The sequence below is a fragment of the Rhinolophus hipposideros genome (assembly GCF_964194185.1).
Source record: "Rhinolophus hipposideros genome assembly, chromosome: 5".
Lineage (NCBI taxonomy): Eukaryota > Metazoa > Chordata > Mammalia > Chiroptera > Rhinolophidae > Rhinolophus > Rhinolophus hipposideros.
In genome coordinates this window covers 51825406-51844264 of record NC_138051.1, presented here as the reverse complement: position 1 = coordinate 51844264, position 18859 = coordinate 51825406, and the positions used below count along the sequence as shown (strand labels likewise).

At 43.2% G+C, this 18859-nt stretch overlaps 1 protein-coding gene across 1 annotated transcript; it reads right to left on the bottom strand.

Moving 5' to 3' along the window:
* Positions 1 to 4214: 4214 nt before the first annotated feature.
* Positions 4215 to 18512, bottom strand: CCNB2 (cyclin B2). Its single transcript, XM_081050016.1, has 9 exons — positions 18366 to 18512; positions 16500 to 16628; positions 16298 to 16411; positions 9892 to 10062; positions 9630 to 9788; positions 7888 to 8124; positions 7446 to 7586; positions 5599 to 5709; positions 4215 to 4491 (listed from the first exon to the last, which is right to left on the bottom strand). The coding sequence occupies exons 1-9, from the start codon at positions 18387 to 18389 to the stop codon at positions 4381 to 4383; spliced, it is 1197 nt and encodes a 398-aa protein (XP_080906142.1). The 5' UTR covers positions 18390 to 18512; the 3' UTR covers positions 4215 to 4380.
* Positions 18513 to 18859: the final 347 nt, after the last annotated feature.

Below are 18859 nucleotides of genomic sequence, written 5' to 3'. Positions count from 1 at the left end.
AACTGGAAGCGTTGTGGACTCCCACAGCCCCTGCCCAGGCGGCCTCCTCACCGGCAGGAGTGCCAAATCCCCTTGTGTTCGCATCTACCCCTGGCTGGCTGGGAGAAGCTTATGTTTTTCCTGAAAAATCAGTCCTCATAAAAGCAGCTCACCTTGAAAAGAATTTGGGGCTGACAGACAAGTCTGGATTCAGCACAGATTCTTTGAAAAAGGACTAGGATGGGGATAAATCTTAATTCAAGCTTCGGAGGAACCAAGGTGAGCTTGATGATCAATGGAAAGAATCACAATGTGTGAAATCCTTAAATAAAAATTCATTGGCTTTTAATAATTTTCCCTAATGTTAAACATGGGAGGGAGGGAGGGAGGGAGGGAGGGAGGAATCTCCACTGCGCGCGGGGAAATCAGCCCTGGCTGCTTTTAATTATTGGTATTTTAAACTTGTGTGTAACTGAGACCTCTCAGGCTCTAGGTGACCAAACAGGAACTGGGTTAAACATCCCCACAAGCAGCAGGAAGAACCCTTATCCATGGGGATCCCAGAGCAAGCCCCAGTCCCTGCCCCACGTGTCTCATCCAGTGCCAGGCTCAAGGAGGTGCTCGACAACCGTTGCTTGAATAGGTAGGTGAATTCGTGTTTACAGGTGAAGAAAACTTCAAGTCATTACCCGAGGTTTCCTCTAATCTCTGGATCTTGCCAGACCTGCGTTTTTCTTCACTCTTCAGTTAAACAGACATGTGATTAGTTCGAGAGTCACTTAACCTAGAACCTAAAGAGGATCAAGGGGCCTTCCCTGACTTCTAAAATGTGCTGTCCTGTTTGGGATAAGGGGCGTGCCTGTGCACATACACCACACATGTAGCAGCAGTAGAAAATGCAGTGTAAAGGTCTGGCAGATCCCTTCAACCAAAGGCTTAAAGTAACCAAGAACCAATGAGCAGGCTTGGACGTGGACACGAGGACAGACGTGTTTGAACTAGACCAGCCGTTCTCGAACCCTTTGGCCTCAGAACGCCTTTACACGCCTCAGTATTATTGAGAGTTCTGCTTTTGCCGGTTCTAGCTATCAGTATTTACCCTATCAGAAATTCAAACAGAAAATTTTAAGACACGGACACATTCCACTAACTGCCAGAGTGATGCCATCATATGCAACCTCTGGGAGATTTGACCATACCCTACTGACAGAAAGAGTGAAAAAGAAGCAAACATCCTACTATAATGAAAATAGTTTTGACCTCATGGACTTCTTGAAAGGGTCTCAAGGACCCTCAGGGTCCCCAGACCACATTTTGAGGACCTCCAGACAGGGTAAGCGCTAATCAAGAGGGAGTGCAACAGGGGGAGCAACAGGCCTGAAAACATGCAAAAGGGCCATTGCTCCCACCATGCTCAGGGAAGGAAGACTGGCGCCCATAGAGGGCAATGGGTGGCCTTTTTATGGGCTTGCTCCCCCGACGGGTACAAACACCCACATCCCAACATGTGGACCCAGCCCATCTGATCAAACGTGACTCACCACCATTACCAAGTCCAGCGCCACGAAGGCTGGAGGGCTGGAGAGTGCAGTTTCCTTTTTAAAAGGCCATTCTCTGCAAAGTGCACTCACCATGTCCACACACATTCTACGAGCCAGACTTAGTCATGTGGCCTCAACCGCAAGGAGGCCCCAGGGGCTGGGAGTCTCCTGCTGGAGAAGTCTCCGCGTGAGAGCATCTTGTCCAGGTCGCAGGGAGAGAGCTTCCTCCTTCAGCCCCTGGCTCCTTCCAGGCAGAGGTGCTCACAAGAACAAGTGGGAGACAGCATGGCTGTGCACTCCCCCGGCTTGCACACAGCAGGGATTCCACATGACCCAAATCCTTTTCCTTTTTGACTCCTTCTAAACTCCCCCAGACCTCCGGAGTGGAGCAATGCTGGCCCTGCCTCTAACTGCTACTTCTTTTACACGTGGTTTTCTGGGAAGTGTTGCTGGTGGGTGGGGATGGGGTCTGGATTTGGGAGTACAGAACACACGGAGCATCTTTGGTGGGGAGCCTCTATGTTCCTGGCAACCCTTACTCTTATGGTCAAAAGGGTAGGAGCCATCTGCAGTGTTGCCCCCATTCCCTCCTTGTTTGTGTCTCTCCCAACACCTAGATGGTCTTTACAATTCCTCCTGAATTTAGAAACTCTTACTCCTACCAGCTAATCCTGTCGCCTTTCTCTCCTCCTGTACTGCCTCCTCTGACCAGTAGAGCCTAGTCTATAATCTCCACTTTGCAAATGAGAAGGCTTAGTACAGTTCACTACCTTGCCCAAGGTCACACAGCTCTTAAGTAGAGGAGCCATCATTTGAACCTGATCTGACCCCCGAACCCCATACTGTTAATCTTTGTCTTCAACAAATATTAGGAGTTTGATAGTCAATCTAATTGTCAACCTTTAAACTTCTAGTATCTTTCTCTCAAAGATAAAAAGCATAAAAAGCTCACAAATAGGACTCAACTGCTCTAAATCTGTAACTCCTTTTGAAGGGCAAGAGCTGTGTCTAACAGTTATCTTCAAAGGCCCAGAGTTCATCTCTTTCCAAGACCATCAACCGCCTTAAAATAATAGCCACTAATATTCAAGCACCTCCAGATACTGTGCTAACAGCTTGACATACTTTAGTACAACACTGAGGGAGACACTCTAATCTCCATCTTACAGACGCACGTCACACAGCCCCTAAGTAAAAACAATCCAGTATCAGGGTCTGCTCTTCAGATACTGTGGTTACATCATCTCATTTTCTAATGTCAGTGTTTTTATGATATTATGACTTCTACTTTTATAGCTCGTTTCACATTTATAGCACCTCAGTTTTGCGTGCCTGCTGTGGCACATTAGGAAGTATCTTGAAGGTCTTTTTATGACATCCTGGAAGTAGGAATTTCGTGAGTCAGAGTATTCAATATTTAACTAAGCAAAATATGTAATAAAGAACCTATAAAATGTTTTGGTAATATGCCTACAAAACCCATCCTTTCTTGATGAGAAGTTGGAGCTGAAGCGTCCCTGGGAAATAACTGCTTTTCAGAGTCAGGGAAGTGCCCTTTCATGGTCTCAGTTACCATTCACATTTGTGACCTAAGTCTAAGACTGCGAGGGAACAAGTTTCACTATCTCAGCAAGCGGTATTTACAAAACTTTACACAAGGACTTCAACATAGAAAGATACCCAGTATTTAAAGACAGTTTCTTTAAATGCTCAAAACCAAATGACTTGCTCATCAGGCAGCCCTGGGCAGCCAAGGAAAGGGAGTGAGAAGCAGCCCCAGCGAGAGCCAGGTCCTACCCTGGGCAGCCACAGCCACAGCTGAGTCACGAAACCAGACACCTCTGCATTCTGCTGTCATGCAGAAGGCAGCTTTTACCACACTCCAGGCTGGGGAAATGCTGAGTTAAGTTAGTTTACTGAAGCTTCTCAGAGCCTTTATGCCTCTTACACGTGTTTGCGATGTTTCCCAAATGTATTTGACCTACTCCTTTCTCTCAAAAGACCAATTAACATCTTGTTGAACTAATAGTTTGGGAAGTTGTTGCTATAAAGAGATTCATTTATTGGGGGAGAGATGGGGTTGGGATTTTTTTTTTTAGCGGTTGGAGACTGAGAATGCATTGCCCCTTAGAAAACAATGCTAAATGTGATCTCATGCCCACTCAAAAAATAAATAAATAAATAAAGTAACCCATAATGTAGTTGAAACAGCACAACAGGAAAATGCATTCTAAGTCTCAGCTTGAACTAGGTGGCACAGGCCCATCTCCTTTTTCCAGCTGTGGCCCCTTAGGCTGCTGGTCTTGGTCTCAACCAAGCCTTTGAGAAAGGCCAATTGTGAGGGTTACTTCTGGTGGCAATAACCCTAGTGGGCTAGGTGTTCCTGTATAGGAATTAAGAGAACAGTTGAGTAGGTTCTAGAAAGGTAATTGTCATGGTTATTCTATTTTAAATTTTCATAATGAATCAATCTTTTTATATTCAAGAAGTTTGGGACTGGGTTGGTATTCACTAAAGCCAAGTTCTACTTTTTCCCATTTGAGAAAATGGTAGGAAGATCTTTCCCAACGCCATAAAGGCAATAATTTACATGCTATTCATAACAGCTCAAAAATAAATTAGTCAAAGTAAGTGTCTACTGAGTTCTTCAGAATAGAATGCACAAATAAATACACGGGATAAATATACAGGATACCTTAAGAAAAATCATTAGCTTTATTTTTCCTCAATATACATTTAGAAAATAGGCCTGAGAAGAGATTTCGTGTACTAGGCCAGAGGATTATATACAAAGTCACGAGTTCCCAATCGCGAGCCAAAGTGCACAGACGAAGCACTCTTTCCCGAGGGCCCCGGCAGCCTAGGACCGTCCCATCAGAGGCGAGGCAAGCTCTTGGATGGCTTTTGAGTTCAGCTGAGGAATCGTGCTGATCTTCAGGAGTTTGCTGCTTGCGTACTTATTCTTGATGGCCTGCAGAAGTCATCTGTGATTAAGCACTCATCGGGGCCCCCTACCCTTATACCTTGTTCCTAGTCTCATTTACAAGTACTAAAAGGCCAGACCCACAATCTCCAGGTGGTTTGAGACGCCGAATCACTGAAACCAGCGAGCGCTCTGAGGCCCTATGTTGTGCCTGACAACTTCCTTCCATGCCTACTAATGGGTCCAGCCCAGCTGGTAGCACAGGTGACGTCCAGGTCCAAGGAGGGCTTGGAAGTGGGAGCAGTGTTCATCATACCTAAGTGCTGCTAGGACACAGCAAGTTCAGCAGGACTGGCAGCAACAACTACACTCAAAGTGCGTGACGACCAGTGCTTAGCTGAGCCCAGACAACATCCTCAGGACTGAAACACACTGCGCTCCCAGGTGCTAAGTCTTGCTGAGACCATACCTAAGGAAGCCAATCAGGATGTAAGGGCGCTTTGCACAAATGCCTTGCTGTGTCACCAGACTCCTGGTAAGCTGATATTTGGTGTGACACAAGCACAGGACAGCAGCCAATCTCCTCTGGCTCCTCCTGTCAGGTGGGCCACACAGAGACCGACGCCAGGGGCCCAGAATGATTCCTGAATGGGCTTCCTGCCCCTCATTCCTCACCACGCTTGCTATTCAGGGCCCTTTCAGTCACAGTCCCAAAAGACCCTGGACAAAGGCCCTGAGTAATATGACCCGAATACCCAGCCTTCCACAGGGCCGTGTGAGGTGGCCCTTGGTGTTCCCAGCCACATGCCGACCAGCCGCCCTACTTACTGAGTGTCCAACCCAGGACCCTGGGACGAGTGTGAATCAATACACTGCACAGTCACCTGGCTGACTACTCTGGGCCTGAGCACAGTTAGCCTATCTACCTTGTTTTAAAAAAAAAATCTGCTTTCAGAGCTTATCAGTATGCTTCATCCCCTGCTATACTAGAAAAATATAAAGAGTTATGCTAAAATACTCTCACATATGCCAATATATTTACATGAAAACACAAACACACATGGTACATACTCTCATATAGAAAACCCATAATCTAATGCTTTTCACAGCTTAGGAAAGAGGATTTAACGAATCTGTGTAGGAAAAAGTACTTACAATGAATTTCATTAAGTTTTCATTCACTTTCACTACGTTTTTGGCCATGTGCTGCATGACTTCCAGTATTTCATTCTCTGTGTATCCTGTGTAATACTGCTGCTTTAGGTTCTGGAACACAATGCAAAGAGAAGGGACACAGTAAAGCCTCCACTTCTTTAGAAGAGCATATCTTACACATGCAGACATTACTTATGTAAAAGCCATAAAAGAATATTCTTAGCCATCTAGAAATTCAATTACAGCCCTAATCACTACCACGGTACCAGCAAAGTAGCTAGTAAATGGTTGTTGTGTCTTTAGTCTTTTAAAATTTAAACAACTTCCATTTTCTTGGCTTTAAATGGCATTAACTTTTTTGAAGGAGCCAGGCCAGTTGCTTTTAGAAGGTCCCACATTTTGGACTTGTCTAAGTGTTTCCTGACATTTGAAGTCATGTCAAACATTTGGGGCATAACTTTATATGAGTGATAATATATACTTGGTATTGCACCAGAAAATACATCAATTCAGGTGACGTCAAGCTTGCTCACCGGAGTAAGCTGGTACCTACCAGACCTCTCCATCATAAAGGTGCAGTCATTCTTCAGTATTACTACATATCTGAGGTGATATTGAAACCAGGTGAATCTTGTTCCCCCAAATTATTTCACCTAATGATATATAAGCATCAATTGATGATGCTTGCTTGAATCAATTATTACACTGAGGGTTAAAAATTGGTGGATTTCTAACCCTACCATTCTTTCTACTTTAATTCACTAGCATTCTACTGATGAAAAAAGAAAAAAGGCCTCCGTTTCTTTCCTTCTTTTCTTCCTTCCCTCCTTCTTTTCTTTTGTATCATTATGGACATGCGGGTTTTTAAAAATGCATTATAATCTATTACTATCACTGTTCTTTGTAATGGTCAAATTTAATCAGTAAAAGCCCTTTCAAGCCAGTTCCTTAACCAATACCCAGTATCCGTTTTCATTAGTTTCTGGTCTATTCTTCCTGTATTTTTAATTAGCAAATAGATAAACACGCAGGTATATATTCTCTCTCATTCCCCCTCTTTCTTGCACACAGTGTAAACTGTGTACACTTGCACAGAGAACAGCTCCACTGTGCGCCCGGGCAACCTTGCGCGTATCCACACAGGCCACGCAGTCAAAGGCTGAACCACAGTGATCTGTGTGTCTTGGCAAAATGCGTTGTAATCTTCCAGGAATGTGAGGAGATGGCAGGCCCAGGAGGAGCTGCCCCCAAGCCAGCTCCTACTCACCTCCTGATCTCCCCTGGGAGGCTGTTATGAAGCTGTTTCTTACCACCTTCTGGGTTCCGAGGCTTTCGCTCTGCTGCTCTTGGGGTACAGCTACAGATCAGACAACTGTTTCGGAGTCTAGAGTTAGCCTGTGCACAAAGGGTATCCCGTGCCTCGCACTGCAGTCACCTGCCCCCTGTCGTCCAGGTGTCCTCTTTGGTGTCTTACACAAGGACCCAGGGAGTTAACATCTTTGGCTCCTTGTATGAATGTAAAAGTGGCTCATTTTATCTGTTCTGGCAAATCAGTCAGGCTTTGACCTCGTTTTGTCTTATGTGCTTCAGAACTTGCTTACTTCACTTAACAAAATACCCCAGAAATCTTAACATATCAATCCTTAGTGAACTATCTCATTCTCTATGACGCTAGAATACATTTGTATACCATGGTGTCATTCTACTCTCCATTGGAATTGGTCCAAGCAGCTTTCCTTTAGGCCTTTGGACTTCAACAATTTCTTGTTGAGAAAATGCTGAGGCCTTTTCAATCAAGAGGGCCTAAAACAAAACCTAACTAATTTCTTCTGAAATCCAATACTCACCCATTTTCCTTGGCCTAGAACCTTCTGGGACAGGCAGGAAGCAGCTGCTGCCACCTTAGAAGGATGATAATGCACCATGTCGTAGTCAATGAGAGTCAGCTCCATCAAATATTTGGCTAAAGTGTGCTGTTCAACATCAACCTACAAAAGAACAGCCAGGGACAGTAAGAACCAGTTAGTGCGCTTGCAAAATTCTGGGTGAAAGCCTAAGAGCCCAAATCCACTTAACTGACTTTTCTTTCCCAGGAGCTGCTCTTTGGACATTATGTTACAAACATAAAATGTGAGGTCTTCTCTCTTAAGAACTGATGAGATAAGCATGAGAACTTATCTCAAAGATGTTTCCTATAAGTTCGTAAGCTTTCCTTTAATTGAATCAATGTTTCTTGTGTGAGACAAGAAGCAGCAAAATAAAGTCTCCTACAGAATTAGAGGCACTTACCTCCCCGGCTTTTGATGCCCGTCTTAAGAAATGTAGTGGCAAAGGTCGTCCCAACTCAAATTTCAGTTCTTTCAAAATTAGAGTTTCCATTTCTCGGATTTGGGAACTGGTATACGCATTGTCTGTGATGTAAACGAAGTCTTCAATATTTGGAGAAAACATCTCCTCATATTTGGAAGCCAAGAGCAGAGCCGTAATCCCAACCAGTTGAAGCTTCTTACGAGAGACTGGCTGAACCTAATCGAAGAAGGCTATGTCAAAAGTCATATCGAACAAAACTGGGGCTCTGGGGGAAGAGAGCGGGAACCAAGTCCTGGAGACATGCACGTCGCCTGCGCTCGCACCCCTCTGAAGGGCCCAGGAAACCGAAATCCTACTACCAGGTACCAGCACCACTCACAGCGGCTGTGACCAAGTGCTCAACTATGTGTGCCAGGCACAGTGCCAAGGTTCTAACAGTCATCTCATCCAATCCTCACGAAACTCCTAGGAAGTACCTATTTTTTCCCCCCACTTACAAACAGATGGCCTGAGAAGAGATTCAAACACCAGCCCACGATCACTCAATTGCTCAGTAAGAACTGTACCTGATAACTAAGCCCTAGTCACTACTCCAGTGCCACCGTCCTGGCTTGAGTGTCTAGGGAGGACCCAACATGGCAATCAACATGGTCTGAGCAGAAATGTAACAGATGCTTAGGGACGAGGAAGGGGGTGTCTCAAACGTTTCCCTAATCCTCACCAAAAATACACTCATTATTCGGCCTGAAGAATCTTTCAAAGATGCTTCAGAATCAGGGAAAATCTCAGTTTAGGGAATAAGTGTTTTCCTTAATTTCCTTAGGGGGAAAAAAAAAGACTAGGACTTTGCTTTTTTTTGCTTGAACTTTCATTATTGAAAATCTACCAAAAATATGACTGTATAATTAAACCACTTGTAAAATGAAAACCACTGAATCTAGTTACTTAGGATTTTGTAATATCTCAGGGTCATTATCATAAACACAATTATTATTGTATTGTGAATACTTGACCTAAACCTGTATCATAAATGTTGACTTTAAATAAATAAATCCTTATCTTCAAGTCTACTGTTTGGTAGATAACACACTAATGGTGTACTTTTGGAGTTTCTTCTAACTGGTCAGTGTTTCTGCGTCACCGGTTGATAAGTATTTTGATGAGCACTTCTGCCTCTCAGCTTAATCTCTTCCATTCCTCTTTTACTGGAGACTTCATAGTCATACACACTCCTACACACCCCAACCCGTTTTTTAAAACTCCTGCCTCCTCCCGCTTCTAGTGATTCAACGCCACAGCTAGCTAGGAACTGTGAAGCTCTCTGGCCAAATTCCTGTTTTCAGATGCAGAAACTTAATACCCAAGAATACTGACCTACGGAAACTGCACGCAGGCCTGGGAAGCCTGCGTACTAAGGGGCCACAGGCTTCAGACTGCCTTTCAGACCATCTGCTGGTGTGTTTCCTCTGGTGAATGACTGTGGCAATGCAGTACTTCCCCGACCATGGTTCAGCAGGCTGACGTAACAAAAATGCCTGCCATTGGTCAGCATCACCAGAGGCTTGACACACCTGGACTGCTTCCCTTTCCAGCACCTGTAGTTCTTCGGCTTCTCCTGAATTGGCTGTTTTGGTCTTCTCTTCAGAAATAAGACACCCGGGCAATATGTAACAGTCATGCTCAGTGAGCTACCGGTACCAAGTCCTGGAAGCCAGACTCACCTGTAAGAACCGATCCATAATGGCAATGCACATGTACAGGGTTTCCTGCAGCAGCCGAAACTTGGAGTGGACCTGCACCAGCCAATCCACCAGGATGGCACGCATACGGCCGTTTATGTCTCTTCCATCTAAGAAATGGGGAGTTATGGACTGCAGAGCCTGTTGGTGGAATTACAAGTTTACAAAGCTGACATCACTTCCTTCCCAGCTGTGTGGTACACGCCACATTGCTCATATAACCAAAACACAAAGGCCCACTCACCTCAAGCTGCCTTAGATACTGATAGATATCCTTAACGTAGTCGCTGCAGAGCTGAGGGTTATCCCAATCTTCGTTATCAATGTCCTCGATTTTGCAGAGTAAGGCATCAGAGAAAGCTTGGCAGAGGTTCTCTTCCTTCATAGAGATATCCTCAGGTGTGGGAGAAGGACCCTACATCGACAAATTAAAGAGCATGTATTACTTACCGCCTTCATCACAAATACATGCAGAGCCAACTGGTTTAAAGTATCATGTGCATTTTTGAAATATATTAAAGCCAAAATAAATTTCAGAGTAAGAGGTGAACCATTCTGGATATAGTAGAAGAAGTTTTTACAGATACTCCTCTGTTTAAAACTCTCTAATTCCAATCAAGGTGAAAGCCTAAGTCCTCACAATGGCTTATGGGCCCTGCATGGTCTGGCCCTCCCCATTCCCCTTGCTGACCCGTCTCCTGCTTCTCTCCCCTCCGTCTGCTTCATCCGACCTAGGGGCTTCCCTCACTGCAAACAGGCTTCTTCCTCCCAGGATGCTCTTGTCCCTGTAACTGTATGGGTAATTCCCCCACCTTCTTCCAGTTTCGCTTAAATGTTACCTTCTCCGTGAAGTCTATCCTGACTCCTATTTAAAATAACCATCTGCTTCCTATTCCCCCCCATGCATACGTTTGATCTCTCTTACTTTGTTTTTCCCCCATAAATCCTACTATCTACCATAGCTTACTTATATATGGTATTATTTTCTGTCCACCTCTGCTAGAAGCTCTATAAGCTTATATTTATTTAAGTTGATTTTGTCCAATAAGGTGGCTCAAACACCTGTATCATCCCTGATACACAGTGGGTGTTTGGTAAGTATTTATTGAGTGAAACACTGGGTTCAGAGATTCCTAGAGCTAACAGTTCACTTTAGCAATAGCCTCTTCTGTATGTGTAATGTTTTCTTCTCATCAACTAATTTATTCTAAATTGAGAAATTGGTGACTGAAAAGCAGAAAAGCACATTCCAGCCTATGAATGAAATAGAAAGAAGCAAAGACTGAGCAAGTATACACCCAGTAATTTATTTTCTTATACTGACAGGATGATCATCTATTAAAAAAAAAATCACACACATTAAAAATGTATTAAGTTAAAACAAGTGTTTAGTAATGAAGTATAAATAAACCATTAATTTTTAAAAGAATAAGAGGTACTTCTCGAAGTAAAACCTAACAGGATTGCTAGGCTATAAAGAATATATAGTAAAGTAATAAGGTATAGAAAGAAAGAGAAGCTACATAATAAATCATTTTGATTTACATTAAAGCTCAATGATTATAGTTTCCAATCTTAAAGGATTAAAAAAATAACAACAAAATATACATAGCAGTTCAAAACAGGCCCTTCCTTCTTAAATCAAAAGTCTTAACCTGAGGAAGGGCCAGGAGAACAAGAGGGATGCAGGTAGGCATGCCATTTATTAAAGAATTTAAGAACCTCAAGGGACTAGAACAAATAAGAACAGCTACTGGGGTACCAGGGACAAACCTAGGGAAGGAAGGGAAGGCCTCCAGGAAAATGACTAGGCAAAAGGTACCCCAGGACAAAGTCCCAGGAGAAACTAAAGGGATAAGGGCCGGTCTGAGGACTGCATGTTGATTTGGGATGGTGGGAGGTATGCAAAGATGAGCTGGAAAGGTTGAGCAAGAACCTGGTTAAGTTTAGATTTTATCCGAAAGGAATCCACTGAAGGAACTGAGCAAGAGTGACTAGAATCACATGTGCATTTTAATAAGCACATGTAGCTGCAGATTAAGGTTACTTTTTTCAAGGATAAGCATTATCACTCTCCCCAAGAAGGGCAGTCAGTACCAGGAAGCTGGTTTAAGGGAGAGGTTACCGTCACGTGCTTCATGTGCTGCCTTAGCAGCTTGAAACGTTTACCCGTGTCTATTCAGCAGTACACCTGAGTTTAGCTATACCAAAAAGCCACCACGATAAGACAAGGTAAGTGCTCTGGCCCTTCGTTTAGAATTTCTTAAAAGCCTTCCTGTTGGAGTCCAACATAATTTAATTATCCTAAAATCCTTTCTAAGATCCCCCTCATTTGTGCATGTAGTAACCTAAGCTCTGTGGACCAACTGTGCAACCCTGTCCAGTGCCCACAGCATGCAAAATTGAAAAACTGGATCAGCTAGTTCACCGTCACGTACCGTTGAATGACAAAATCAGTCTGAAGAATAAAAACCTTCAAATTAGATTAACAAATGAGTTCTGTGGGTTGTCAGAGACAACTGAAAAGTCCTATCAGAAGCAATCAAGATGTGCGATTTTGTGGAACTTGAAAAGCTCCTGTTTGGTTAAGGAGCTGGGTGGAGCGCAAAGGCTACTGAAGGTCCAGTACCCACAATGCCTGAGCTGGGTCTGCTGAAAGAACAATCAGTATTAACAGACCAATACACAGGTATTTACACAAGGCTGTGTAAAACAGAGTGCCTTTATTAACTAAACTTATGATACCAAACGTCATAAATTATTGTCCATTAAGTGCAACAAGGAAGGACTCCCAGCAAAACTGTTGATTTTGATCAGATCATGATGTATAGCAGTGTGTACTCATGCACACACAGGCACACACAACTGGAGAAAGGCCAAATGGGTGACTGTGATTAGCTTTAGGGACTGCAACATGCAATGGAATGGACTTTGGGGGGTAGGGAGAGTAGTACAAATGAACTGACCTTTAGATCTATGTACTCTACGTACATCTGCATTGTTTTGTTTTGATGACTGTTTGTGTAATTAAAAATGAAAGTCACTTTTTTAATATGAATAGTTGTGCTTACTCCATTTTTACATACTTTTTGTATTAGGAAAAGTTAGGCCATAAAATACTCCTATACTTGAATGACTGTCACTGAATTTAGTGTTGAAATCAAATCTGTATAACTAAAACCACGTCCAAACTTCTAGCTGCGACTCCCGAGCACACTACCTACTCTCTTATAGCTATAATGCATGCTTCTTCTCCTCCGACCTTCCCGACTTGATTGGGAGCTACCTGAGGACAGAGCACGTAGTTCATTCAACTTGCTTGCCCACTGCCCAGCAAACAAGGGGGCTGGTAAAAGGCTTTCTCCTTCCTTCAAACTACTCAGTGTTTGCCAGAGCTTCATAAGTCAGCAAAAAACACTCCTCTCCAAAAATTGCAGGATAATAAGCTCCTGCAATTACCTGTGAATGGCAGGAACCCTTTCAAGGCCTCAGCCAGGTTCCTTTGTGATTCGGTTGCTTCATCTCCTACAAAAAAGCAATCGGCCCTCCAGTTTTGCAGAGGGGATAGGATGAATTAGATTAGAGGTCTGGGAACATCCGCTTTCATAAACACATGGCACATATCATAAGCTTTCCAGGGCTCCCTGCTGCTACACATCCTGTACTCGACTGGCATTTCCACACCTCCAGGGACAGGCTGTAAAGGAGCAGCAATGGCTCTGCAGATAGGGCAGAGTAAAAGCCAGAGACAGGTCAGCTGAGGGGCGCATCCGCTGGGAGGTGGGGCTTCCCCTAAATTGTGGACTTCGTGGTCTCTTCTGTCCTGTTTCTCAGAGAAAAGCGTATTTGAATTGGAAATAATTATTGTTCATTAATCCGTTATGTCTTCTAAAATTAGAAGCACGTTTCAATCACGGGAGTGATTTTTATATGGACGGAGCTACAGGTTCATAATTCTTTATCTGAAACACAGGGGCCTCAGTTTTGTCAGGAAGCTAGAGAAAACGGAGTCAGCCAAGGACATGTGGGTAACGGGATCTCAGAAAGAGGAGAGTTGTGGAGGTCGCAGAAGGAAACTTCTCCTTCGTTTTCTTCATATTTTGGGTTCTTTGGTTTTTTTGGGGTTTTTTTTGTTTGTTTGTTTTTGCTTTTTCTTCTTTGATTCAAACAGTAATATGTGAAAATTCTGAAAATTTGAAGGAAGAAAAGGAAAATGAATCTTAAGCCCAACGTAATACTCAAAAATAACTACCATCAACAACTTGTATATAAGTGCACACTTTTAAAAGCAAATTTGGGGTTTTGCTGCATTCCATTGTTATAATCTGGTTTTTTCCTAATGTAATGTTCATTTTGACGTCTTTAAATATTCTATGAAAACATGATACTTATGGTTGCACAGATTTCATTAAATGGATTTAACTGATTTCCTATAGAATATTTCTTTGTTATGTACGAGGTTTTCATTAGTGCACTGTTTACAAGTTCTCGACTGTCCCTCTGACCACTTTCTTAGGATAAATTTGAAAAACAGACTTACTGGGTTTGGAGAATGACCATTTGAAATATAATGCCAAATGGCCCTCATTCAGTCACCCATATAAAATGCTTCGTAATGGTGAAAAGTTGCTTGGGGTTTGGCATTTTAGGAGGTCGCTAGAAACCCACCAGGAAAGGCCCATTATTAAAAGAAGGTTGATCGTGAGTATTTGTTCTGAGCTTTAGTCCTTGATCTGAAGCTTTTTTCTCCTGTCCGATGAACAGCAACGTGCTTGCCAACATCACTTCTAAGTACAAGGCTCGCAAGTCTGTCCCGCTCCTTCAGATGCTGCTGGACCATTCCCAACTGTATTTCCCAGTGGATGAATCTGTTACCTCAACACACCCACAGCCAAATAAGACACCTTCCCCAAAGCTATCTCCTTTTTCTGACTTTCCCATTTTTTATTTATTCCATAAATGGTTTCTTACTCAGTGGTTAAGGATCTCACTCCTCCATTGCAAGTAACTTATGCAAAGAATTCCTTCTATATACAGGATGATGTCCCTGAAAGGAGTTCTGGTACATCCTAACACGTCTGATGTTTTCTCTCAGCACCCGCATAGGCTAGTTCATGACGCTCATCAGCTCTTGCTTGGACGATTGCAATACTTCCTAATTTATGGCCCTTCCATGGCTACCCTACACTGCTTTCCTCACGTCTCTTCTCTCCTCAAAAGGTTCCTCATTGTCTAATGGAATAAAATCCAAATTCCAAGACCTTCAAATCCAACTGCAATCGTCTCCCCAACTTCATCTTCTGCTCCCTACAACAAATCTTCTGACCCAGTTTAGACTTGTGGACTCCTTACCCAAATAACATGATTACAGGCCTATTTCCACTTTCATGCTTTGATTCTTGTTACTGCTTTGTTCCATAAAAGGTAATTTTTCCTATCAGCTTCTCCATAGCTATCCTTACAAATGTCACTTATTCCATGAAGTTTCCTGGACTACTAGTGTTCCTTTAGATGTCCTTTCCAAAAGATGGCATTAATGTCTGCCCCAGTCATTTAACATTCAGTCACACATTGCCTGGAAGCATCTAGCATCATTCCCTAGGATTACTAATCTAATTTTCAGGTACTTATGCACCTTCTAGATAAGCTTCCTGAAGGCAAGATGTCTCCTTTTCAGCCTTAACACAACTGGATGTATATCTTAAGTGCTCAATATATATACTTCTCAAATATAACCCATGTTTTGTTTTGAAAATTTTCAAATATGCAATAATACACACACACACACACACACACACACACAGAGGGTGCCAAAAAATGTATACACATTTTAAGAAAGGGAAATTGTATTAAAATTGTAATAATATATACTGATAACAAAAGATGAACACAAGTCACGTTTGACTTCTGCAATTACAAGAGGTGCTCAAAGTGGTTGCGATCAGCATCCAGACATTTCTGATTAACGGTGAACTATTGCTTGAGCAATGTTGACCAAATTGTCCTCTGTATACATCTTCTTTGGCACCCCCCGGATACACACACACACACACACACACACACACACACACACACACACAAACATCTTTGAGCTGGAAAGAGTGAAGTAGTTATTGTATTCTCAGTACCTACAACAGTGCTCGTTTCATAGTAATTACATGAATGTATGCAATCTATGAATGAGAGCATGCATGAAATTGAACACGATGGAAGGGGAACAGGCCAACGGGTCTGTTAGCATTCTAACTCCAAGAGAACTAACCAGTCACAGAAACCACAATTTATTACCCCAGAATGTTGGCATTATCTTGGTCCTACATGAGTATGGGTTTCAGAACCTTGAGCTCACAGCTTTCATGAGCAAGTTCATTCTTATGATGGATTATATTAATAAAACCTACCAAATTTCACTCTGAGATGACTAAATTTATCTGGGTATTAAAGTAATTAATTTTGTTATTCAAGTTCATAATATTAAATTATGATACCGTCACTAAAAAGGTATAGATATTAATTTCTACAGTGTTGTTTCAAAGTAGAGCTCTAGCTCTGAATGTTCTTTAAAAGTTGCGTTGTTGATAAAGGCACTTGCAGTCTGGCCAAAAACAGGCTACTTCATTAAGTCCGTTTGTAAATTTAGACCTTCGTACCTTTGGAGCCAACATTTTCACCTGGACTGGTTTCACAGAAGCAGTAGGTTTCAGTTGTTTGTTGACATTTGTTGTTTTGGTGGGCTGAACTGGTACTTTGGTGTTCTGAGCTTTCTATAAGGAAAAAGAAATGTGAATAGGGCAAGACATTCAGTAATTTCCCCATTGTGCGCACGTACGGTCCTAATGGTTGTCACCTTACCTTAGCTACTTGTGTGGGTCTGGTTGTAACTCGATTTCCAATTTCTTCTAAAACTGCCCGCCGGAGTGTCACATGACTCTTCGCTTTAGAATTAACTCCTGTGTCAATATTCTCCAAATCGCTGGACACCTAAAAAATTAAAAATTAAAAAATTAAAGAAAAGTTGAGACAATTTAAAATACTTCTCTAATATCAGATACTCAAATTCAGAATTGCTTTAGGAAAGGTGAATATGCTGAGATCTAATTGAGGAAGGGAAAAAGTACATTTTAGGAAGTCTAGAAATACTATTTGTGTTTGATAACGTCACTCTAAATTAGACAAATCACCATCCACCTTATCTATAAAAACAAAAAAAGCCCACTAAGAGCTTTACAGATAAGTGATTTCTCATAGAGCACCCATGTCACTTGTTAAAGATCCTTGTATATTAAAGGTATCTATAGTATTTAAAAACCTTCCTTTACAGAAATTAGTAACAAGTGTAATTAAGACAAATTATTAAAAAACTATAATACGTCTGGCTGTTTAAAAACCAGATGTTTAAAACCTAAACTAGATTTGATTCTTATGCCATTCTAGAAAAAAATAATCCTATAGACATCATCTTTTAGATATAGCTTTTAAAAATGCAGTTGCCATAGCATAGACTCTCTTGTACCAAAGAAACTTAGAAAAAAAATAGTTTTCATGGGTAAAATAGTTTTACTCTCAAATCCCGAGAAAGTTGGAATTGTATGAAATAAGTTGTTAGTTGACCCTAACCTGCTTTAGACAGCATGTGCTGAGGCAAAACTTACTAGCAAAAGCAATTCACACAAAAAAGTCAATTTTATCATCGATGTGATAAACATGTCACAAGAAAAAAAACAGCTCGTCCCATTCCCCAGAAAATGGGAGTCCTATTCCTAAAGAATCTCCCAACAGGGGGTTTGAATGGAACTACCAGTACAGACCGGACAGGGGAAAACTCAAGCCTTCCTGGATAGATGGAATTTGACTATGAAAGAACCTTATGGGACAGATTAGACAAAAATTATTCACCAGTTCGACTTTGATCCACAAGGGGTAGAAATTAAAAACTGGATGTATTCAACTTGTTAGGATTCACAAAAGTCATACTGTTCAATTTTTCCAGCAGTAATTGCCAACTTTTAAAAATGTCTGAAAGTTGAATGCTATGCGTGGAAGCCTGGTAATGTGACTAAGTTTAAATCCATTTGGAAAAGAAAACTGGCAGCTTTTAACTAGCCTTATAGCCAACCTTCTCTATTTTTCAGCAAAGGAAAAGTAGAGTTTTTCTCCGTACAATTCAAGCCCACGGGGGGGGGGGGGCGGAATAACCACAACACCATTAACACTTTGTTTTTTTGCAAAGATGAAATAAAGGAATTTAAGCTCGATCAAACATTGAGACCACTTTACGGACTACAGAAGTTCTTCCTGTCCTTCTTCTCCCCATCCCCACCACGGAGCCCTGAGCCTGCAAGGAAAACAGAGGAAGGAAATCCCCAGACCCCTACAGGTAGATCCCTAACAACCAAGAGCCCTCGGGATCGCTTGCTGAGTACGAGGCCCAGGGCTCGGGAGGCTCGCGTAACGGGTACCACCTCCGCGGCGCTTTCCTGAACTTCCCCCCTCCCCAGGGCAGAGACCAGCCGGGGCAAGGATCCGGAGAGGAAGCCTGGCCGGGGAGGCTGGCCAGAGAGGACAGGCCGCAGGGCCCGGCCCGCGGGGGCAGCGGGCAGCTGGCAGAATGGGGCAGCGGCGTCGGTTGGGACGGGAGAGCTCTACAGAGAGAAGCGAGAGACGGCCGAGGGGCCTGCGCCGCCGAAGCCCCTGGCGCCGGTCGCGGAGCCCACTCACCGTCGGCCGTCGGAGCAGCGCCATGAGGGACGCGGCAGGCACTAGTGCCAGCCCGGCCCAGGGTTGGACGCGGACCGGAGAGGGGAGGCACAGGCTTCCGCGGCGCCGTTAGTTCGACACTCCGAGCCCGCAGCTCTGGGGATCTTCGTGCGGTGGCCGGGCTCCAGGATTCAAATACCGCGCCGCTCGCGCCCCCATTGGGCGGCCCTACGTACGGCGTGCTCTTCCCATTGGTTAAGCAGGAGGCATTCCCGCATGCTGATTGACTGAGCTCTACAGACCCATTTGGTTGTCATAACAACTAACTCCCACACGCCGCACACCCCCTCGGCCTGCGGCCTTTTTTAAAAAAATCACGGCTTCCAAGATAAACAAAAACCGGAATGTTTCATTGGGAGAGCAAACGTAGGACACCTCTGAATTTTGACAAGGCTTCACCTACGGATGTTTCTCTACGTTTGTGCTGGGTGGGCAGAAGTTGGTTCTAGGGAACA